At 46.7% G+C, this 25,709-nt stretch overlaps 1 protein-coding gene across 1 annotated transcript in view; it reads left to right on the top strand.

Moving 5' to 3' along the window:
- TSGA10 (testis specific 10) overlaps nucleotides 1–25,709 on the top strand; it is a 101,416-nt gene that overhangs the window by 35,982 nt on the left and 39,725 nt on the right. Inside the window, exons 7-10 of the mRNA XM_088454115.1 lie at nucleotides 12,594–12,767; nucleotides 15,106–15,183; nucleotides 16,056–16,207; nucleotides 17,415–17,530. Coding sequence (XP_088310241.1) covers nucleotides 12,594–12,767; nucleotides 15,106–15,183; nucleotides 16,056–16,207; nucleotides 17,415–17,530 — 520 coding nt within the window. The remainder of the gene's footprint in view (nucleotides 1–12,593; nucleotides 12,768–15,105; nucleotides 15,184–16,055; nucleotides 16,208–17,414; nucleotides 17,531–25,709) is intronic.

Genomic DNA, 25,709 nt, shown 5'->3' with positions numbered 1-25,709 from the left:
GAACCAACTACATATGGCTCGGTCTCTCCTCGAAGCTCAACCTCCTTCTTTCAACACTGGGCATATCCGAAGAACTTGTTCCTACACCTTCCGCCTCCCTAACTCAAAGGTCTCGACAACCGACTCGACGCCCCCCTCCATCTGAATGGTCTACTGTTCCTAAGTCTTCCAAGTCCTCCACTCAGATCTCTGAAACCTAAGACCTTCTAATAGGTTCATTGTTGCATTATTTTTGTGATTTCGTGATGGGGTCCCTCCACTTGTGAGGATGTCCCCCATTACGAATATTTTACATTACCGTCTTATAATATGTATCTGGAACTCATCTAGCCTATTTTTGATATTTTTATAGAAGTTTATGTAATTAAGTTTTGATGAAGTTCCATCATAATGAATATAAGATACATCTATATATGTTCTTATCTTAGCTGTTCATTTATTATAATCTTACTGAGATTTTGTTCATTTATCTATATATATATATATATATATATATATATATTCAAAAAATAGGGTAGTACACGGCGCTGAGTCCTGAAACAGTTAATGTGATTCCAAAGTAATATCAGTCCATCAAAAGTTGCACTCCCCAAACGTATAGGGTGGCTGCTCCTACTCCCATATACTGTTGCCCAAGCAGCGTCAAAATCTGTAAAACAAAAAAGGGTGGAGAAAAGAGCGCCTCCTAGTGCATTAAATATGTAAATGATGTAACCATCACCAAAGATAATCACCCTCTGTGTAGATGGGGGTGTACCTTATATAGTGGAATTCACCATTTATTCAACAGCAAGAACAATCACAATGATGTCCCAAATTACATGGATTATATGACAAGTCTATGTAAATGCCTGAGTGCAGGATTCACTTTGGTCTATATGGAGGGAAAAGCCTGAGGGTTTCCAGAAGTTGGACAAATAAGGAATCATTGTGATTGGTCTTGCTGTTGAATAAGTGGTGAATTCCACTATATAAGGTACACCCCCATCTACACAGAGGGTGATTATCTTTGGTGATGGTTACATCATTTACATATTTAATGCACTAGGAGGCGCTCTTTTCTCCACCCTTTTTTGTTTTATATATATATATATATATATATATATATATATATAAATCTATGAACATATATATACTCTGTTTATTGGTTGGTATTTCAGTGTTTTTTGGGATGATTTATCCCTCGATTTACTCCTCAATTTATTCCCATCTCTTGTTTATTAATTTTTATATTTCTGTTTTTATTGTATTTTCTTTTCCCATTTATTTGTTCCCCTTTTTTTTTTTTTTTTCTTTCCAATAATATTGTTTTTTGATTTCTAGTCTTAGGTTTATCCATGTTTTTTTTTTTCCTATACTCCATTTGTACGATGTTGTATTTTTCTTTCCATATATTTATTATATTTGGGGCTTGTGGGAGGGCTCTATATGTATATATTTTTTCCTTTCTATGACATCTTTATGGATAAACGATCTACCTCTGCCGCGCCCCCCCAGGGTCTTGTACCCATCTGCTGACCTATGTGCTTCATTAGTGCATAGTTCCCCTCCCCTTTGTCAGCACCCGTGGCCTTGGACCTCTGTACCATTTGGCCGACCTACCTTCCTTTTCCCTTACCGGTTTTCCTTCCTTCTCAAACAGGACGACTTCTTCCTTTTTACATGTCTGATGATGTGTCACTTTTGCTTACCTCTCCACTCTCAATTGTTTTTTGTTTTTTTTAGCGGTTTTCTCAGCCATGGCGCATGGGTCTTAAGGTACTCTCCTTCAACGTGAAGGGCTTCAATAGCCCACAAAGCGTAGCAAACTTTTTACCACTCTTAATTTATATAAAGGAGATTTAGTATTTCTCCAAGAAACTAATTTCCTGCGAAATCTCCATCCAGAACTTCGCTCTAAATCCTATCCCACCACATATCATGCCTGCGACTCTAAGCAGAAGAAACGAGGAGTTGCTATCCTATTTGCCCGCCACCTCACTTTTGATATGATCGATTCTTATGAAGATAAAGAGGGTCGATTTCTTATTCTTGTGGGTACTCTTAATAATATTCTTTGCACCATTGTTAACATATATGCCCCTAACCAAGCCCAACCAGCTTTTTTCACTAGACTAGACACCCTCCTCTCTCGTAAACGGCAGGCAGTGCCCCCCACCGCTACAGCATAATAAAATTAGTGACTATTAAGTCACTTATCACCCAGCCGCAGGGTCGAATAAAGGGGGGACTCTGGGGGCAATTTCCCCCGGGCCGCTCTCTCTGAGATGGCCCCCTACCACCCGCCACAGATCGAATCCGCAGCGCACCAGCTTACACTACCAGCCACTGCACTGACTGCCGTCACGCCGCAGAGCACTGCTGGGATGCCGGCGGCCGTCCAATAGAATGCGTGGTTGCAGCCTGAGGCTTTGCAGGCTTTCAGTGAGTGGCCGGCCAGCGCAAAGGCTATATATATATATATATATATATATATATATATATACACACAGCAGAAGATAACAGCACTCCACCCATATTATTTGCATTAACACTCTGTTTCTAATGAATGATAACACTATGATTTTAATTTTAGACTTTTGGGTCCCTTGTGAAGGAAGGGGTTTGTGGAAGGAAGAAGAAAGGGGGGTTGGAGTGGGGGTAGGGGGCCTGTGGGGATGGGGGCGGGGGAAGAGGGGTTGGGGGGGGGCTGCCCATCTTGTCAGTCCTGGGCCCCATAATTTCTGATGGCAGCCCTGGATATAGCCAAAGTTATCTAATCTGGATTGTTCCAGTTTTGCCAGACAGTTCTGTCAGTAACCATTCACTAAGCTGCTCTACCAGATGCAGTGCAATATAATAGCACAAGATGCATTTATTTTGTAATACTGATGCCTGCACTGATGTGCTTCATTTCCACTGAAGATCACCAGTCTATTAGCAAAATATGAAGCAAATCTAAACAGAGATACTTCAGTTGTGCCAATATATTGTATCAGGAAATAGTCACTACGTATTTCCGGTACCTGGGAAAGGCTATGTGACTGAAGGTGTCTCATCTTAGTTGATCTACAAAGTGTAAAACAGAAATGATAGTAATAAATCTATATAAACAGATGTAATCTATTCAGTACTTTTTAGAAAAAAATTGTTTTCTTCTGTTTTAGGAATAATGCACGCTGTACTGTAGTTATTAAGACTCTGACAAATAGCTATTGTAAATTTATATAATCTTCAATAAAGATATATTGCAAATAATAATAATAATAATAATAATAATAATAATAATATATTATTATTATTAAGCCTGTTAAAAGTATTCTCATATTTCAATTAGCAGTCTAACAGCACTCCTACACATCTTTGTACTTCTAATTGTTATAGAACTTATTAGCTTCTAATAGCCATATAACTTACATTAGGGAATGCATTATCACATATATACATTATAGAAACCATCATCAGTGTCAGTAGTCATTTCTAAAGAGCAATACCATTAGTAATACTGTACATTACTCACAATACTGGTGACTGGATTGCTAGTGACATGTACTTGTGTTATGCTTATTAAATTACTCTGAGCTCTGAGAGATGTACAAAGTAGGCACCGTACCACTGTGCAGAAGAAGCAGGTCCAACTGCAGATGCATCCTTTAGATAAGTAGGAAATGCAGCTTGAAAGACATTAAGGGGACCTCTTACTTATGTGTGACAAACGTCTCATGTAGAAATGATCTATACTAATACTAAGAACATTGTGTGTCTGTCTGTTTGTTCAAAGTTGGCGCAAAAACTACTGAACTGATTTTCATGAAAACTGATTCATTTTTGTAGTGGAAACTCCTAGAAATAATCTGCACTTTGTTTCATCTTAATTCGTGAAGTTAAAGCTGAACAATGACAAAAACAAAATGTATTGACATCAATGCAAGAGATAGGTGTGGCACAATGCATGCGGCCAGTAAGGGGTGGTGGGGGAGGTGCTTTGTGCCCGTGTTCAGTTGAATAGGCTACACAGCAGTCTGTGCACAGGGCATACAGTGACATGGGTGTGAGTGATGGGTGAATAGGATAGGCTACCCAGCAGTCTGTGCACAGGGCACACAGTGACATGGGTGTGAGTGATGGGTGAATAGGATAGGCTGCCCAGCAGTCTGTGCACAGGGCACACAGTGACATTGGTGTGAGTGGTGGGTGAATAGGATGGGCTACATAGCAGTCTGTGCACGGGGCACACAGTGACATTTGTGAGTGGTGGGTGAATAGGATAGGCTACATAGCAGTCTGTGCACAGGGCACACAGTGACATTGGTGTGAGTGGTGGGTGAATAGGATAGGCTACATAGCAGTCTGTGCACAGGGCACACAGTGACATTGGTGTGAGTGGTGGGTGAATAGGATAGGCTACATAGCAGTCTGTGCACAGGGCACACAGTAACATTGGTGTGAGTGGTGGGTGAATAGGAGAGGCTACATAGCAGTCTGTGCACAGGGCACGCAGTGACATTGGTGTGAGTGGTGGGTGAATAGGAGAGGCTACATAGCAGTCTGTGCACAGGGCACGCAGTGACATTGGTGTGAATGGTGGGTGAATAGGATAGGCTACATAGCAGTCTGTGCACAGGGCACACAGTGACATTGGTGTGAGTGGTGGGTGAATAGGATAGGCTACATAGCAGTCTGTGCACAGGGCACACAGTGACATTGGTGTGAGTGGTGGGTGAATGGGATAGGCTACATAGCAGTCTGTGCACAGGGCACACAGTGACATTAGTGTGAGTGGTGGGTGAATGGGATAGGCTACATAGCAGTCTGTGCACAGGGCACACAGTGACATTGGTGTGAGTGGTGGGTGAATAGGAGAGGATACATAGCAGTCTGTGCACGGGGCACACAGTGACAATGGTGTGAGTGGTGGGTGAATAGGATAGGCTACATAGCAGTCTGTGCACAGGGCACACAGTGACATTGGTGTGAGTGGTGGGTGAATGGGTTGGCTACATAGCAGTCTGTGCACAGGGCACACAGTGACATTGGTGTGAGTGGTGGGTGAATAAGATGGGCTACATAGCAGTCTGTGCACAGGGCACGCAGTGACACTGGTGTGAGTGGTGGATGAATAGGATAGGCTACATAGCAGTCTGTGGAGAGGGCACACAGTGACATTGGTGTGAGTGGTGGGTGAATAGGATAGGCTACATAGCAGTCTGTGCACAGGGCACGCAGTGACATTGGTGTGAGTGGTGGGTGAATAGGAGAGGCTACATAGCAGTCTGTCCACAGGGCACGCAGTGACATTGGTGTGAGTGGTGGATAAATAGGAGAGGCTACATAGCAGTCTGTGCACAGGGCACACAGTGACATTGGTGTGAGTGGTGGGTGAATAGGATAGGCTACATAGTAGCCTGTGCACAGGGCACACAGTGACAATGGTGTGAGTGGTGGGTGAATAGGATAGGCTACATAGCAGTCTGTGCACAGGGCACGCAGTGACATGGGTGTGAGTGGTGGGTGAATAGGAGAGGCTACATAGCAGTCTGTGCACAGGGCACGCAGTGACATTGGTGTGAGTGGTGGGTGAATAGGATAGGCTACCTAGTAGCCTGTGCACAGGGCACACAGTGACAATGGTGTGAGTGGTGGGTGAATAGGATAGGCTACATAGCAGTCTGTGCACAGGGCACACAGTGACATGGGTGTGAGTGGTGGGTGAATAGGATAGGCTACATAGCAGTCTGTGCACAGGGCACACAGTGACATTGGTGTGAGTGGTGGGTGAATAGGATAGGCTACATAGCAGTCTGTGCACAGGGCACACAGTGACATTGTTGTGTGTGGTGGCTGAATAGGAGAGGATACATAGCAGTCTGTGCACGGGGCACACAGTGACAATGGTGTGAGTGGTGGGTGAATAGGATAGGCTACATAGCAGTCTGTGCACAGGGCACACAGTGACATTGGTGTGAGTGGTGGGTGAATGGGATAGGCTACATAGCAGTCTGTGCACAGGGCACACAGTGACATTGGTGTGAGTGGTGGGTGAATAGGATGGGCTACATAGCAGTCTGTGCACAGGGCACGCAGTGACACTGGTGTGAGTGGTGGATGAATAGGATAGGCTACATAGCTGTCTGTGCACAGGGCACGCAGTGACATTGGTGTGAGTGGTGGGTGAATAGAATAGGCTACATAGCAGTCTGTGCACAGGGCACGCAGTGACATTGGTGTGAGTGGTGGGTGAATAGGAGAGGCTACATAGCAGTCTGTGGAGAGGGCACGCAGTGACATTGGTGTGAGTGGTGGGTGAATAGGAGAGGCTACATAGCAGTCTGTGCACAGGGCACGCAGTGACATTGGTGTGAGTGGTGGGTGAATAGGATAGGCTACATAGTAGCCTGTGCACAGGGCACACAGTGACAATGGTGTGAGTGGTGGGTGAATAGGATAGGCTACATAGCAGTCTGTGCACAGGGCAAGCAGTGACATGGGTGTGAGTGGTGGGTGAATAGGAGAGGCTACATAGCAGTCTGTGCACAGGGCACGCAGTGACATTGGTGTGAGTGGTGGGTGAATAGGATAGGCTACATAGTAGCCTGTGCACAGGGCACACAGTGACAATGGTGTGAGTGGTGGGTGAATAGGATAGGCTACATAGCAGTCTGTGCACAGGGCACACAGTGACATGGGTGTGAGTGGTGGGTGAATAGGAGAGGCTACATAGCAGTCTGTGCACAGGGCACGCAGTGACATTGGTGTGAGTGGTGGGTGAATAGGATAGGCTACATAGTAGCCTGTGCACAGGGCACACAGTGACAATGGTGTGAGTGGTGGGTGAATAGGATAGGCTACATAGCAGTCTGTGCACAGGGCACACAGTGACATTGGTGTGAGTGGTGGGTGAATAGGATAGGCTACATAGCAGTCTGTGCACAGGGCACACAGTGACATTGGTGTGAGTGGTGGGTGAATAGGATAGGCTACATAGCAGTCTGTGCACAGGGCACACAGTGACATTGGTGTGAGTGGTGGGTGAATGGGATAGGCTACATAGCAGTCTGTGCACAGGGCACACAGTGACATTAGTGTGAGTGGTGGGTGAATGGGATAGGCTACATAGCAGTCTGTGCACGGGGCACACAGTGACAATGGTGTGAGTGGTGGGTGAATAGGATAGGCTACATAGCAGTCTGTGCACAGGGCACACAGTGACATTGGTGTGAGTGGTGGGTGAATGGGTTGGCTACATAGCAGTCTGTGCACAGGGCACACAGTGACATTGGTGTGAGTGGTGGGTGAATAAGATGGGCTACATAGCAGTCTGTGCACAGGGCACGCAGTGACACTGGTGTGAGTGGTGGATGAATAGGATAGGCTACATAGCAGTCTGTGGAGAGGGCACACAGTGACATTGGTGTGAGTGGTGGGTGAATAGGATAGGCTACATAGCAGTCTGTGCACAGGGCACGCAGTGACATTGGTGTGAGTGGTGGGTGAATAGGAGAGGCTACATAGCAGTCTGTGCACAGGGCACGCAGTGACATTGGTGTGAGTGGTGGATAAATAGGAGAGGCTACATAGCAGTCTGTGCACAGGGCACACAGTGACATTGGTGTGAGTGGTGGGTGAATAGGATAGGCTACATAGTAGCCTGTGCACAGGGCACACAGTGACAATGGTGTGAGTGGTGGGTGAATAGGATAGGCTACATAGCAGTCTGTGCACAGGGCACGCAGTGACATGGGTGTGAGTGGTGGGTGAATAGGAGAGGCTACATAGCAGTCTGTGCACAGGGCACGCAGTGACATTGGTGTGAGTGGTGGGTGAATAGGATAGGCTACCTAGTAGCCTGTGCACAGGGCACACAGTGACAATGGTGTGAGTGGTGGGTGAATAGGATAGGCTACATAGCAGTCTGTGCACAGGGCACACAGTGACATGGGTGTGAGTGGTGGGTGAATAGGATAGGCTACATAGCAGTCTGTGCACAGGGCACACAGTGACATTGGTGTGAGTGGTGGGTGAATAGGATAGGCTACATAGCAGTCTGTGCACAGGGCACACAGTGACATTGTTGTGTGTGGTGGCTGAATAGGAGAGGATACATAGCAGTCTGTGCACGGGGCACACAGTGACAATGGTGTGAGTGGTGGGTGAATAGGATAGGCTACATAGCAGTCTGTGCACAGGGCACACAGTGACATTGGTGTGAGTGGTGGGTGAATGGGATAGGTTACATAGCAGTCTGTGCACAGGGCACACAGTGACATTGGTGTGAGTGGTGGGTGAATAGGATGGGCTACATAGCAGTCTGTGCACAGGGCACGCAGTGACACTGGTGTGAGTGGTGGATGAATAGGATAGGCTACATAGCTGTCTGTGCACAGGGCACGCAGTGACATTGGTGTGAGTGGTGGGTGAATAGAATAGGCTACATAGCAGTCTGTGCACAGGGCACGCAGTGACATTGGTGTGAGTGGTGGGTGAATAGGAGAGGCTACATAGCAGTCTGTGGAGAGGGCACGCAGTGACATTGGTGTGAGTGGTGGGTGAATAGGAGAGGCTACATAGCAGTCTGTGCACGGGCCACGCAGTGACATTGGTGTGAGTGGTGGGTGAATAGGATAGGCTACATAGTAGCCTGTGCACAGGGCACACAGTGACAATGGTGTGAGTGGTGGGTGAATAGGATAGGCTACATAGCAGTCTGTGCACAGGGCAAGCAGTGACATGGGTGTGAGTGGTGGGTGAATAGGAGAGGCTACATAGCAGTCTGTGCACAGGGCACGCAGTGACATTGGTGTGAGTGGTGGGTGAATAGGATAGGCTACATAGTAGCCTGTGCACAGGGCACACAGTGACAATGGTGTGAGTGGTGGGTGAATAGGATAGGCTACATAGCAGTCTGTGCACAGGGCACGCAGTGACATGGGTGTGAGTGGTGGGTGAATAGGAGAGGCTACATAGCAGTCTGTGCACAGGGCACGCAGTGACATTGGTGTGAGTGGTGGGTGAATAGGATAGGCTACATAGTAGCCTGTGCACAGGGCACACAGTGACAATGGTGTGAGTGGTGGGTGAATAGGATAGGCTACATAGCAGTCTGTGCACAGGGCACACAGTGACATTGGTGTGAGTGGTGGGTGAATAGGATAGGCTACATAGCAGTCTGTGCACAGGGCACACAGTGACATTGGTGTGAGTGGTGGGTGAATGGGATAGGCTACATAGCAGTCTGTGCACAGGGCACGCAGTGACATTGGTGTGAGTGGTGGGTGAATAGGATAGGCTACATAGTAGCCTGTGCACAGGGCACACAGTGACAATGGTGTGAGTGGTGGGTGAATAGGATAGGCTACATAGCAGTCTGTGCACAGGGCACACAGTGACATGGGTGTGAGTGGTGGGTGAATAGGAGAGGCTACATAGCAGTCTGTGCACAGGGCACGCAGTGACATTGGTGTGAGTGGTGGGTGAATAGGATAGGCTACATAGTAGCCTGTGCACAGGGCACACAGTGACAATGGTGTGAGTGGTGGGTGAATAGGATAGGCTACATAGCAGTCTGTGCACAGGGCACACAGTGACATTGGTGTGAGTGGTGGGTGAATAGGATAGGCTACATAGCAGTCTGTGCACAGGGCACACAGTGACATTGGTGTGAGTGGTGGGTGAATGGGATAGGCTACATAGCAGTCTGTGCACAGGGCACACAGTGACATTAGTGTGAGTGGTGGGTGAATGGGATAGGCTACATAGCAGTCTGTGCACAGGGCACACAGTGACATTGGTGTGAGTGGTGGGTGAATAGGAGAGGATACATAGCAGTCTGTGCACGGGGCACACAGTGACAATGGTGTGAGTGGTGGGTGAATAGGATAGGCTACATAGCAGTCTGTGCACAGGGCACACAGTGACATTGGTGTGAATGGTGGGTGAATAGGATAGGCTACATAGCAGTCTGTGCACAGGGCACACAGTGACATTGGTGTGAGTGGTGGGTGAATAGGATAGGCTACATAGCAGTCTGTGCACAGGGCACACAGTGACATTGGTGTGAGTGGTGGGTGAATGGGATAGGCTACATAGCAGTCTGTGCACAGGGCACACAGTGACATTAGTGTGAGTGGTGGGTGAATGGGATAGGCTACATAGCAGTCTGTGCACAGGGCACACAGTGACATTGGTGTGAGTGGTGGGTGAATAGGAGAGGATACATAGCAGTCTGTACACGGGGCACACAGTGACAATGGTGTGAGTGGTGGGTGAATAGGATAGGCTACATAGCAGTCTGTGCACAGGGCACACAGTGACATTGGTGTGAGTGGTGGGTGAATGGGTTGGCTACATAGCAGTCTGTGCACAGGGCACACAGTGACATTGGTGTGAGTGGTGGGTGAATAAGATGGGCTACATAGCAGTCTGTGCACAGGGCACGCAGTGACACTGGTGTGAGTGGTGGATGAATAGGATAGGCTACATAGCAGTCTGTGGAGAGGGCACACAGTGACATTGGTGTGAGTGGTGGGTGAATAGGATAGGCTACATAGCAGTCTGTGCACAGGGCACGCAGTGACATTGGTGTGAGTGGTGGGTGAATAGGAGAGGCTACATAGCAGTCTGTGCACAGGGCACGCAGTGACATTGGTGTGAGTGGTGGATAAATAGGAGAGGCTACATAGCAGTCTGTGCACAGGGCACACAGTGACATTGGTGTGAGTGGTGGGTGAATAGGATAGGCTACATAGTAGCCTGTGCACAGGGCACACAGTGACAATGGTGTGAGTGGTGGGTGAATAGGATAGGCTACATAGCAGTCTGTGCACAGGGCACGCAGTGACATGGGTGTGAGTGGTGGGTGAATAGGAGAGGCTACATAGCAGTCTGTGCACAGGGCACGCAGTAACATTGGTGTGAGTGGTGGGTGAATAGGATAGGCTACCTAGTAGCCTGTGCACAGGGCACACAGTGACAATGGTGTGAGTGGTGGGTGAATAGGATAGGCTACATAGCAGTCTGTGCACAGGGCACACAGTGACATGGGTGTGAGTGGTGGGTGAATAGGATAGGCTACATAGCAGTCTGTGCACAGGGCACACAGTGACATTGGTGTGAGTGGTGGGTGAATAGGATAGGCTACATAGCAGTCTGTGCACAGGGCACACAGTGACATTGTTGTGTGTGGTGGCTGAATAGGAGAGGATACATAGCAGTCTGTGCACGGGGCACACAGTGACAATGGTGTGAGTGGTGGGTGAATAGGATAGGCTACATAGCAGTCTGTGCACAGGGCACACAGTGACATTGGTGTGAGTGGTGGGTGAATGGGATAGGTTACATAGCAGTCTGTGCACAGGGCACACAGTGACATTGGTGTGAGTGGTGGGTGAATAGGATGGGCTACATAGCAGTCTCTGCACAGGGCACGCAGTGACACTGGTGTGAGTGGTGGATGAATAGGATAGGCTACATAGCTGTCTGTGCACAGGGCACGCAGTGACATTGGTGTGAGTGGTGGGTGAATAGAATAGGCTACATAGCAGTCTGTGCACAGGGCACGCAGTGACATTGGTGTGAGTGGTGGGTGAATAGGAGAGGCTACATAGCAGTCTGTGGAGAGGGCACGCAGTGACATTGGTGTGAGTGGTGGGTGAATAGGAGAGGCTACATAGCAGTCTGTGCACAGGGCACGCAGTGACATTGGTGTGAGTGGTGGGTGAATAGGATAGGCTACATAGTAGCCTGTGCACAGGGCACACAGTGACAATGGTGTGAGTGGTGGGTGAATAGGATAGGCTACATAGCAGTCTGTGCACAGGGCAAGCAGTGACATGGGTGTGAGTGGTGGGTGAATAGGAGAGGCTACATAGCAGTCTGTGCACAGGGCACGCAGTGACATTGGTGTGAGTGGTGGGTGAATAGGATAGGCTACATAGTAGCCTGTGCACAGGGCACACAGTGACAATGGTGTGAGTGGTGGGTGAATAGGATAGGCTACATAGCAGTCTGTGCACAGGGCACACAGTGACATGGGTGTGAGTGGTGGGTGAATAGGAGAGGCTACATAGCAGTCTGTGCACAGGGCACGCAGTGACATTGGTGTGAGTGGTGGGTGAATAGGATAGGCTACATAGTAGCCTGTGCACAGGGCACACAGTGACAATGGTGTGAGTGGTGGGTGAATAGGATAGGCTACATAGCAGTCTGTGCACAGGGCACACAGTGACATTGGTGTGAGTGGTGGGTGAATAGGATAGGCTACATAGCAGTCTGTGCACAGGGCACACAGTGACATTGGTGTGAGTGGTGGGTGAATAGGATAGGCTACATAGCAGTCTGTGCACAGGGCACACAGTGACATTGGTGTGAGTGGTGGGTGAAGGCGCTGCTGCCACCAGTCTGAATAGCGCTGGTGACAGGGCCCCTATGCAAACCAATACAACTAGAATATCTCAAATGTAAAAAAAAATGGTGGCAGAATAGCTTTCATCTTGGGCGAAGCCGTGTGCAACAGCTAGTAAAGAATAAAGAGAGAGAAACATTTTTTTTGTTATAACAAATTCACGGCACACCTGCGCTTTTGAAGCATTGAATTGTACATTCTTTATAATTGTTAGGCACAACAGGAAATAACCCATCTTAGAAGAGAGCTCATGCGATCCCCAAAGACCCCCAAAACTAGTATAACAACTCAAAACATCCTAAGGCGTGTGGAGAGCGAGCGTGACAGTGCCATGTCAGATTTCCGTCGCATGACCACAGAGCGAGACAGTCTGCGAGAGAGGCTAAAGGTATGTCATGAAATGTGCAATTTTAATATACCTGTATTGTTTTTTCTGCATAATCATGTAAGGTGATTAAAAATAAAAACATAATGTAAAAATACTTAGATAAAGTGACCAGTACCAAATAAAAGCACTCGCTGAACAGACACCAGAAGGAATTTAAATATGATGCTTGGTTGGCGATACCAGCAATCTACTGCGCGCCTATGTTGCACTTATGATAGCTCCAAGACCGCATATTGTAATACATACCCATATGGGTCTGTGAGCAGGACCATGTGATTTGGGGGCAATTTGGTGTGCCATTCCTGGTGTTCCAATGCCTTTGAAACGGCATGTTGCTGGCATGTTCACAATTGAATTGACTCTTTGGCATTTTTGGGAAGGGGGGGTGCTTGGACTGCACACCATAATTGTATACATAACAGGTGCTGCCATGCTGAGACTCCTCATGCTGCCTACTCCTCACCACGCTAGTCTGACAGACCAAAACAAGTGTGAAAACAGTAAAGTGAATGGCCGGGGGCCGCCTAGGCCCCCAGAAGCTTTGGGGGCTATGACAGTGTGAAATACATTTTAGATGCTTTTTTTAGCACTCCTGCCATCAGCTGAGATTACAATGTTAGATCACTTAAAAAGAAAAAAAAATGTGCTATATCATCAGTGTTATTTTTCTGCCGCGCCTCTGAGTTTTTTCATGGGGTCCCCACAACTAGTCTATGTCACTTGGATGCCCAATGTTTTTTGCAACCTTTATGTATTGCCTTCGCTTGATTCTTTCCTTACCTATATGTTGGTTTCTCTGAAGAAATTGAGCCTCCCTAGGCAGACAGTGAGTGGCTCTCTGTCTTTGGGACTTCTGTGCAGGGACTTGGTGGAGGTGGAACTAGTTCCACCTACCAATAGAGGTGACGGAACTCAGGCCCAGATTCAGAGCCGGACGCTCTGACAGAGCGCTCTCTCTGAATCAGGGCCGGCCTTCTTGTTTTTTAGAGCGGCCTCCTGGCCTCTTGCATAGCTGTGGGTGACCACCCACAGCTATAGCGAGCGGCCAGGAAGATGGTCGCGATGGTCAAGACCATCGCGACCATCGGGCTTGCGACAAGACCCTTGTGGTAGGGTCTCGTTGCCGCAAGCCCCAGAGAGATTTCGGCTCTCACAGAGCCGAAACCTCTCCCACTGACATCACTCGTGATGTCAGTGGGGCCGCCCCAAAACGGAGGTGTTCACATGGGAACGCCTCCGTTTGGGCAGCCACTCCCCCGGCCCACCCACCAAAGGGGGCGTGCTGTCACTCAACATCGTCAGCACGCCCCCTTTGGTATGAGACCCGGAGCGACGGTTTGCCCGTCGCTATCCAGGTCTCGCGCATGCGCACGACGGAGCCGGCTCCGTCGTGCGCATGCGCACTGGCCCACCATCGACCCGCTTGCGAGCGCATGGGGATGGGAGAGAAAAATCAGGAATCCTAGATGTCAGCTTATCCCAAACTTGTATCAAAGCTCGTATAGAAGGCAGCAAAAAAGAAACAGTCGGACGTAAAGATTTGGGAGTCCAAAGTAAATCCGTTAAAGGAAATTCTGAGTAATTGTATTGTTCTAAAGATACCCAACAAAATGAAGAAGGATGACAAAACCATTCCTGAAGGGGATCTGGTAGGCAAGCTTCTTGTATAAGGCTAAGTCTGGCAGAGCTAAACCTCCACGTTCCTTTGGGAGAATCATTCGAGATCTAGCTAATTTCAGTGGATGATTCTTCCATAGATAGCTAGATAAAATATGCTGACACTTTTTGTGCAATGCAGGAAAAAGAAGATGCTGGTGCACAATATAAGCTCACACCCTCCATACAGTATGACAAGGAATTAGTATTAACTGCTGTCTCAATGCTGCTCACAGATCGATGCAAGTCCGTAATTGAATAGCTCTCTGCACTTTACCTTGGGTTGAAAAGACTGCATGACCCATCCCATGGGTAATTGAGTCTGCCCCTTTGTGGTGGTGGTACTAGTGGCCTTGGAAAAGGTTATTTTAAGGGACCGAAACTTCAACTTTCTAATGTTGTGAGTGACTTCAAACAGAATTACATAAGAAGCTCTGATGAGTTCCCTCTTCTACTTTATTTTATATTGGATCAGACTGGATTCAAGTTATATCTTAAGCACCCAGCTGACATACTTGAGGTGAGAGTGTAAGCTTAAAAATAAATGTGTATATAAACAATCGATTCCCAGTTGCGCCCATTAAATTTGAGTACACACATGAGCGCGCTTGTCTTTCATTTTCAGATTGTCTAATTTAGAGGGAATGTTGGTTGTGATGATTTTCTTACTATGTCAATGCAGATTGCACAAGAAACAGCTGTCAGCGACAGAGCTCACCTGGAACAGAGGATTGAGGAATTACAATCAACAATTCAAACAGTAAGGAAGTACTCTCTAATACCACATTTACATTAAAGTCTCGGGCCTGACTTGGGATTTGGAACAGGGTTCCAAACTGGGTCAGACCCGGGACTGCCCCTTTCACACTGTGGCACCAACCAAGGTTATTCCTGGATCGGCGCCATTCACACTGCATCCGTGTGCAATGGAACTCTTCAGGCGGCGCTTGGAGATGACTTAATCTCCAAGGTCCGATCTTCCCATGCTGGAAACGGGGCCCGGGTCGGATGACCTGGGATACCAGTTTCCACTGCACCCTACTCAAGTCCTTCCCGGGTAAAACCCCGTTAGTTACCAGGGTTCGAATCCCAGGACACTGGGCCCTGGTTGACCCATTTCCATTGACAAAAATCCCAGGTGCATGCGTGCTTGAGGTTAGTGGAAAAGGGGTATATTAATGTTTTCATATGGATCTTTGCATGGAATTGAAATAATTAGAAATGATACGTCACTTTTCTTTATGGTGTAATATCTTCAGGATTTGTGATGTATTTTAGGGAATAGTAGTAGCATACATGTTGTAAGGACACACCATGCATTACTGCTGGCGTTAAAATGATTTGTATTTTGGATGTTCACAGTCTGTGTGTATGTATTTTACTTGTGTAAATTTTTATTTGTCACAGTTTGATTTTCTTATTCCTTGCAGTGCAAATTATTCTTTCACTTTCTTTAAATTAAATGTAATTAATGGAAAAATTGCAGTAAAAACACATTGGTGCGGTTAGCGCTTCCAGTGGCAATATGGTGGTCTGTAAAACACTGCACACAAAAAACTACATAAAATGCAGCCGTTTGGCAAACTGATGTAATAAACTTACAGTCCTTATACTGGGTGTTTTCTTATATAGATGGAAAGTGAGCGTGTGGACCAGAAGTCTAAGCTATCTCTAATGAAGGACTCAGTGTCATCTATGGAAAATGAAATAAAAATACTTAGTAGAAGAGCAGTGGACATGGAAAATGATCTGAGGCTGCAGAAATCAGAGTGTGATTCCATGAGGTACATATTACATATAGAAAGGAAATGACTATAAAGCCAGGGTCATGTATAAAGCACAGCGGAAGTGGGTGATGTGAGATGTCTTCCCCTGGCATTCTTTGTAGGGATAATGCGGATGGCATCATTACTGTCAGACATTGTGGGGTGCTGCTGGGCATAATATTGGAAGCACTGGCAAAGTACCTATTTCCTGCACAATATTACAGTTAATATGATGGCTATGTGAAAAATGTATTTCATGTTAAGGTAAACAAAACTATGGGGTCATTGCAATTAGCCATGATGATTTTGCAGCTGAGAGTCATCACCGCCTCACTTTACGGCAACCCGATCCTGCACAAAGGTGCTCGTAGCCACTTAGGGCTCGAGCAAAATTGTGCGAATCCAGGTTCGGAGGGGGCCGCAAGGGGTGCAAGATGCGGTGCCATTGCCGGTATTTTAACGCAGTGTCCTTCGCGGCTAATTGTATGAAGCCCTATAGCTGCATCGTTTAATGCTGTGTGCTTGGCTGTAGTGATTGTTAATAGTGTTAACTAGGTTATTTATTTTTACCAGTGACAGGTAATACACTTAATGCTGGTGCAAAACATGACAACAAATACAACCTTTATTCCCTTAAACTCATCTCAATTGTTCATATAACAGAGTCAGTCTGAAACAGATTAATATAAAAAAACAAAGGGTTCTACTCACTTATTAGAAATGTGGAAAATAACTGCCCAGGCGCTATAGGGCAATTTCCAAACAAATCTCAGAGAACTGCGCTGTTTACTGACCTTACACATGTATTTGCATTGTACAGGAAAGCGTACTTTTGCAGATTAATCTGTGCAAAGAAAAACATGAATGACTATAAACTGGCTACCAACACAGCGCTTATCGCAGTTTTCATTTTACTGATTTTAAAACCCATTCTAGTTCCCAATGTGTATTGTCTGAGGCATTCAGCACATTAATTACACACATCATCCTTATGTGGATGTACTGTGACTCTCAGTTGTCAGGCTAGTCAGCTGCTACTGTTATTCCCCACACATCACCATGAAATAAATTACCATAGAACGGGTAAGACAGTGATACCACTGCAGAAGTGCAGAAGTGCAGAAACTGTGCCATATAAATCTTGGACCTGATGCTGTAAGTGTTTTATGTGATTGAAATGTTAAGTTAGGATATGATTGTATGTAAAGATTATTTACATTTCTAGGTTGTTAAATAACAAAACAGAACACTCCTTAGAAGAGGCCCAGCGACAGCTATCACTGAGGCTGAATGACCTGCAGTTGGCGCAGGAGACCATTGTGAGACTACAGAGAAAAGTTGGTATGTTCTGGCGTGATAATAGAGGGTGTACAGGAGGGGGGAGGGGGGGTGGTCCTGGCACTGGTAAAGGGTATTATATTATGTCTCTCACCTTATGACACCAGAATGTATAGAACCAGACGGGGTGCTCCCACAAGCCAAACAGATACATACAGGGCTATTTTTCTGGAAAAATAGGTTCAGAAACTGTGGGTGTAGTTACTCGGGGTGGAGCTGTAGAAAAACAATTATATATTTTATATACAGTGCCTTGCAAAAGTATTCACCCCCTTTGCATTTTTCATGTTTTGTTGCCTCACAACCTGGAATGAAAATGGATTGTTTGAAGGTGTGCATCATTTAATTCACAGAACATGCCTACAACTGTGAAGTTGTGTTTTTTTATATTATGAATCAAACCAAATTTAGGACAACAGAACAGAAAACTTCAGCGTGCATAACTATTCACCCCCCTAAAGTCAGTACTTTATCGAGCCACCTTTTGCGGCAATTATAGCTGCAAGTCACTTTGGATAAGTCTCTATGAGCTTGCCACATCTTGCCCCTGGGATTTTTGCCCATTCCTCAAGGCAAAACTGCTCCAGCTCCTTCATGTTGGATTGTTTCCGCTTGTGAACAGCAATCTTCAAGTCTGACCACAGATTCTCAATTGGATTGAGATCTGGGCTTTGACTAGGCCATTCCAACACATTTAAATGTTTTCCCTTAAACCACTCGATTGTTGCTTTAGGAGTATGCTTCAGGTCATTGTCCTCCTGGAAGGTGAACCTCCGTCCCAGACTCAAATTACAGGCCGACTGAAACATGTTTTGCTCAAGAATATCCCTGTATTTAGCACCATTCATCTTTCCCTCGACTCAAATCAGTTTCCCAGTCCCTGCTGATGAAAAACATACCCACAGCATGATGCTGCCACCACCATGTTTCACTGTGGGGATGGTGTTCTTGGGGTGATGGGATGTGTTGGGTTTGCTCCAGACATAGCGTTTTCCTTGGTGGCCGAAAAGTTAAATTTTAGTCTCATCTGACCAGAGCACCTTCCTCCATACATTTGGGGAGTCACCCACATGCCTTTTGGCAAACTCAAATCATGTCTTCTTATTTTTATCACTAAGTAATGGCTTTTTCTGGCCACTCTTCCATAAAGCCCAGCTCTATGGAGTGTACGGCTTATTGTGGTCACATGCACAGATACACCAGTCTCTGCTGTGGAACTCTGCAGCTCCTTCAGGGTTACCTTTGGTCTCTGTGCTGCCTCTCTGATTAATGCCCTCCTTACCCGGTCTGTGAGTTTTGGTGGGCGGCTCTCTCTTGGCAGGTTTGTTGTGGTTCCATGTTCTTTCCATTTGATGATGATGGATTTGATGGTGCTCCGGGGGATCATCAAAGATTTGGATATTTTTTTTTTATAACCCAACCCAGAATTGTACTTCTCAACAACTTTGTCCATGACCTGTTTGGAGATCATTTCACTAATTATGTGACTTCTGAAGGTAATTGGTTGCACCAGAACTTTTTAGAGGCTTCATAGCAAGGGGGGTGATTACATATGAACATGCCAATTTTCAGAATTTTATTTTCTCCTTCATCCACTAGGGGACACTGGAGTTCAAGACTGTGGGGTATAGATGGTGGTAGAGTAGAGCCTGGCACCTTAAATAATTTAGAAGTGTGACTGGCTCCTCCCCCTCTATGCCCCATCAGCCCCAGTTTTTAGAATGTGCCTGAGAGAGCCGGTCGCACATCAGGCTGTCTCCAGCCTTTTTCATATTTTTTAATTTTTATTTAACACTGAGGACAGGCAGGCTGCTTGCTGTGGCAGTCTGCCTGCTACGTGGGAGCCGCCGGGAAGGGCACCACACGGCTACTGCAGCCTGTGTCCGGTGACCCTGAGGAGGGGGCACACACAAAGGAGTTATCGGACCCCGAGAAGACCCGCCACTGCTGACACCGGCATGTGTCCGGGTTCCTCTCCGCCCCCTCAGCCCAGCATCCCGGCCGCAGCAGCTGTAAGTATGACCACTGCTCCTGATTAGCAGGAGCAGTGGAAGTATAGCTGGGCTCAGTGACACTGTCACTGTTAGGAGGGCCCGACTTTCCCCTCCCCCCGCACCACCCTCTCCCCGACTTCGGATCTCCAGGTCAAGGGGGTCACCAGGTGCTGTAGTCATGAGGGCGCAAATTACAGCCCCGGTCGTCGCTGGGGCTGCTGGAGCGAAATGGCGCGTCATGCAATCTAGCGGCGCCTATTATAGTCGGGCTCCCTCCTCACAGCCGTGCTGTGTGCACCACGCGGCTGTCGGCGCTGCTGCATAGGAGAGCTCGTTAGCAGCGCCGATCGCGCTTGCCCTCCTCACACAAGGCGGGCTGCTGTGGCTAATAAGTCCCGCTGTCTTAATCAGCGCACAGACCCGGCGTCGAGACCCGCCCTAAACAAACACTTATGGCGCGTCCTGCAACAGCGGCGCCATTTGTAAGGGTTCTCCCCCTTATTGCTCCGCAGCAGCACTTGGAGCATAGCCGGCAAGCACAGCGCTGAGTCATTTCATAGGAGCAGTGGACATCAGCTGACGCTCTCCTCTCCTGCTTAGCAGGAGAGGTGTTCTTTTAAGAGTATGCAGCGCGGACCAGCGCCTGCAAGGGAGCGCGCTTCCCTCTTAAGGTCAATATAAACAACTCCCTCTTTTATTAAGAGTGGTCCGTTGTGTAGCACAGCGCTGACTCACTCCTGCTCGGGGGAGAAAATGAAAGTACGGGTCCCGGCGCTAGGTGTAGCCGGCTGAGTCCGGGTCTCCTGCCCCTCCCCCCACAAGGGGGAGATGTGTATTGAAGCTCCGTTAACTGTAGGTCAGGTAAGTGACAGACGGCTGACTGCGCTATCACTTACAAAAAGCGCTGGAGCTCTCACAGTAGGTACAGCGCCAGTCGCACTGAGGCAGCCTGTATATATTTAACAGGGCAGCACAGACTGTGTAATGGTTAGCATTGCTGCCTCACAGCACTGAGGTCATGGGTTCGTTTCCCACTATGACCCTGTGTGGAGTTTGTATATTCTCCCTGTGCTTGTGTGTGTTTTATAACAGCGTAGCTGTTAGTCTGCTGAGGCGGTGCTTTAATGTATAAGCTCCGGCGCTAGCTACTTCGGGGCACTTGTGTTTAAGCCGCTTTGGCGCCCTCCACAGCAGTATAGCTCATTGCCCTAACACCTGCTGCTCTGATGGATATGTCTAGCCTATTGCTGCCCCTCCCTCAACCTTGCGCTTAGCAGGTGCACTATGACTCCGCTTTATGCGGTTCTGTTGAGGGGACAGCTTATGTTAGCCGGGACTCTTCCAGGCTAGCATGGACATTTTGCACACACAGCGCGGTATAATTTTACCCTAGCGCAGTGTAAGAGTCATCTCTGTCACTTCTGCAGATAGCTCCCCGTGTCCCGGCGCCTACAATGTACGTGTTGTGTGTGTGTATGTAGATGTATATGTAATCCCATATAGGGTGTGTGTGTGTATGTATATATATATATATGTGTATATATAATAGTGTATGTATGTGTATACCTTTTTTCTACTCTGCTAATCGGGTGGTCTATGGACAAGCTTATTCCAGAGAAGTTAATTAGCACACTGCGCAAGGGTGACAAGCGTTCCAGTGCACGCTTTGGCAGCACATATACAAAAATATTGAAACGATATCTGTGGGTGAGGAGAACTCTCCATTGGGTTGGGGCTCAACCCAGCGTTGGCTGAGGGGGCAGGCCTTAGGTCAGGTCCTCCCGAATCATCCATTCTCAGGAACGAGAATCCCATATTGGGCTTACCATCCCTGTGGCCCAGCATTAGAGGCCGGGACGGCCACTTCTTTAGCTATGTTAATAACAACAGCAGGCCTTTATCCCCTGTTTAGATGGGGGGATTGCGCTGTGGTTTTTCCCAAGGGACAGGTCTCCCTTTTAATATGTTGGGAAGGCTCTGTTAGAATACAGCTCACTTTTTGGGGATAGTAATCCCTTAAATTTGTGGATTGTTACTCTTCTGCACACATATATAGCTCAACTGATTAAGGCGAGCACTCCAGTAACAGAAGGGTCCCAGGTTCGATACCAGTCTGGGACAGCACGCTGATAAAATATCCTGCCCATTACACCGTAGCAGGCTGATGGCTACACGCAACACTTGAGCAGTCTCCCTGCGTTGAGGTAAGCCACATGTATTTATACTAAGCCCTGCTATAGAACATATACGTGCTGGAGTCCTGTGGCTCAGTTCTTTCCTTCCATGGCTCTAACTATTGCTCATGTTCTAATTTTAAATATTATCGTCACCTACTAATCTTGTATGTAGGTATGCATATGTGGATATATATATCGCTTCTTATCCTTATAAGGCAGAGGTAGGATCTGATATCAGTTTTATGTCTGGTACCTAGCTTATTTAAAAGAAGGATTCTGCAATTGAAGTCTGGACTCTCCTCATCCAGTAGTTGGTACAATAACTCCGCTTTACACCATCTCTCCCTAAGGATTTGTATGTGGGTGTGTGTACGTACCTATATTTCCACGGATGGGAAGCCGCCTGGGATTACCAAAGCTGTCAGCTTATCCATATACATATGTGTATATATATATATATATATATATATATATATATATATTAAATGGTGGCTCTGTAGACTAGAGTCATGTTCTGCAGCTTACATAGTGATAGACATTGCTTCTAATATGAACCCTATACATGACTGGGGCCTTCTTGTATATAAAGATATGTACTTACATCCTACTGGGGTTATAGTTCCTTCTTGTTAGTCCCTATCTATGGCGCCCCCCTTTTGGGTGATCTATGATTATTTTAACTTTGCACTTGGTAACAAACTTATAAGACACTGAGAATGCAGGATATAGCAGGACATATATAAATATAGCATGCTGATCTCCCGATGCAGGAGTCTGACAAGTTAACTTGCTATGTTGGCACTACTCTTCCTTTCAAAGAGATGGCCTTCTTATGCAACTATGTTTGTCTGTATGTACGGGTGTATATATACTGATATATTCCCATTCCTTGTATGCATATTTTCTAATAATTGGCAAAACCTGTTTTTTAACCCTATTGGTTATCACTACAGATATGTCCCTTCCTTTCTCGGGATAACTAATGCACTCTGTCTATGTACAGGTACCCTTCTCAGTATAGATTCCGGTACTCCATATTATTGTCTTGTCACATATCTCAATAACATGAGTCTCTAAAGGGCCCCTAGGTACATTCTATCTGTACATAGAGAATCCAGGTTCTATTCTGTAATCAGGGATTCATTTGTTAAATTACATGAAGGCCTAGGGCCCCCGTCGATATAGGCAGGGTCAGGCCTGGATTTTATTAGATTGATGGGCGTAATACACACTTCTCCATTATAAGTGTTAATGTACTGATACTTAAACTAGTAGACCGTTTTGTGGTATAGGTATAATGTCTATATGGATACACATCACTAATATAACAAGCTCAGGTATAGAGTCCTGTTGAACGACCTTCCTGCCTCCACTAACATTTTGCTAGTTTATACAGTGTTTTCTACTGCAACATCTCCAGACTGAAGTCCGTGCTGTAGAGCATTGGGTCTTAGCCCACTGAAGCTACTCCCTATACCTGACGGGGCAGGTTGCTGTGAGATGAAAAAGGTCAGTGACATTCTACATAGCGTCCAGAGGGCTTTTGGCCGCTCACAGGTAAGCGGGCTTACCCCACTAATGCTCAACCTGTCATTGCATAGCCGCTTTCTCCCTTATGCACCCTAGCTGCGGTCCTAGCAGCCATCTGCTCTTTTAATCAGTTGGCTCTACACTTTAGAGCTTCCCTGGTGCATAGTTTCAACATTGAGATTAGTGACACTCTTCTACTAGATCTGTTGGGATTATGGACTGAAGCGCTTTGAGGGTCTAGTGCACATCTTTACATTAAAGTGTGACAGTCAATATGTCCTACGCAGGGGGCCTGGTGGATTTCCTGTTCAGTCTCTGTGGATGTTTTCATCACATTGACGGGTACCTGACTGGTACCTTCAGGGTTGTCCTAGTGCTCTAGCCTTGTGGTATGGAATGCTTCCCTATATTGGTAGCTTCCTGGGTGGCTGTTGCATCCGTGCTCTTTAACTACTAGGGTATCCTGGTTGTTCACACTATGTTCAGGCCAGCGGTTGGTACTGACTACGCACTTCCATCATGTTGGAAGTTGTCTGTTGTTTTGGAGTTTGTTGCTGTGATTTGCTTTTCGACTGCAGGTGTTCAGTCGCTGTTTTCTACTCTGTTTTCAGAATGGGTTGTTCTGCTGTCTGACCCTCTGACAGGTATTGTAATCTCAATCCTCTCGAAGCTGCCTCGGCCTCATTCCCAGTGTGATCTCCACTCGTTGGAGACTTCTATGGTCTCTCCCTTCCGCTGGTTTACAACTTTGTAGTAGTTGGACTTCCAGAATGGTTCATGGTGACTGTTCGGCCTTGACTTTTACCTCTCTGCATACTCTGTTAGGAGTCTGTGGACAGGATCAGCTCTGTTTCTGTAGATTGGTATCGTTATACTTGTATCTTTATGACTATGTCCAACAGTGCTGGTATTCTGCTATCTGCGACTGTTGCAGCTTTCTGTTTCCGAATCTGGTACGGTTTTATCGAGTTTTGTTCTCGGGTTACTGCCCTTCTCATATGGATTCGGGTTGGAGTTCTCTGCTCCCAACAGTCCGGCTTGGTCTGTTTTCAGCTGAGCTTACAGCGTTATGATGCTTCTCACCTGAGGGTGTTTTCTCGCTAGCCGCTTATTCCATTCTATTTACGCTGTAAGTTGTGGTATTTCTGTGTCTGTTCCGCAGGGAGTTCTGATTGTCTCCTGGCTCATGACACTTGATCCTCAGCTCTTGCCTTTCCGTTGAACCTCTGGTTCTTGGCGGTCCCTGTTCGGTTGGCCAAAGGGTTGGCATGTTCTCCGCGCTTCCCACCCAGGAGGTTGGCTTTGGGACGTCCCCACTGTCTTGAACTCCAGTGTCCCCTAGTGGATGAAGGAGAAAACAGGATTTTGGTACAGGGGACACTGGACGCCCGCCCAGCGCTGCATACCTGCCAGTTGTTTGGTTCCTTCTATGGTTGTGTGACTGCATGATTCCCTGCAGTGGTTTCCTCTGTTCTCCTTCAGTCGGTCTTGTTCCGTTCTGTGGTCTTCTCCTTCTCCTCGTTTTCCTGTTGTCCTCCGTCTCTTCTCGGGCTCAGTTCTTAAACTGGGGCTGATGGGGCATAGAGGGGGAGGAGCCAGTCACACTTCTAAAGTATTTAAGGTGCCGGGCTCTACTCTACCACCGTCTATACCCCACTGTCTTGAACTCCAGTGTCCCCTGTGGAATCAGAGAAAGGGATTTATCGGTAAGTACCAAAATCCTGTTTTTAAAGATTATTTTCATATATATTTTTCTCATTTCACTTCACCAAATTAGACTATTTTGTGCAGATCCATCACATAAAATTCAGATTACAAAAAATAAATAAATTACAGATTGTAATGTAACAAAAAAGGTAAAAAACCAAGGGGGTGAATACTTTTGCAAGGCACTGTATACATATATATATATATATATATATAATAGTATTTAGAAAGAAGGCACTCAAAAATAAATAAAACATATCTTATGGAGAATACATTTTGGCCCAGGCCATTACATCATAGTTAATGAGAGTTCATGTATGTTCCTGCTGAAAAATAGCACTGGATACATACACAGAAACACACACAGGTGTGACAAGTGCTTCTAACGTGGGGCACACAAAGCATCACAGCACATTACAAGGTCTATTACATTACATTTTAGTAAGTAATTGTTTTGACCTACGATACACTGGGTTGAGTATGAAGTACTGGTGGCTGAATAGGTTCAAATCCCAACAGTGGCATTCCAATGGATGAAGATCCCGACAGGGGCCGTGAGTACCCTAATCCTCCCCCTCTCCCATCCTAACCCTCCCTTAGTGGTGCCTAACTCTAACCCCCCCCACGGTGGTGCTTAACCATCCCCCTGTGGTGCCTAACCCTAAACCCCCCTCCACACACCCTAAAACCTAATCCTAACCACCCCACGGTGGTCCCTAAACCCCCTTCCCCCCTGCAGCTAACACTTAGCATTCGGGATGTCGGTTGTCGGGA

The sequence above is a fragment of the Taudactylus pleione genome, unplaced genomic scaffold (assembly GCF_031769625.1).
Source record: "Taudactylus pleione unplaced genomic scaffold, aTauple2 ptg000609l, whole genome shotgun sequence".
NCBI lineage: Eukaryota > Metazoa > Chordata > Amphibia > Anura > Myobatrachidae > Taudactylus > Taudactylus pleione.
The sequence above is the reverse complement of the archived record's forward strand: the minus strand, read 5'-3'. Positions and strand labels throughout refer to the sequence as shown.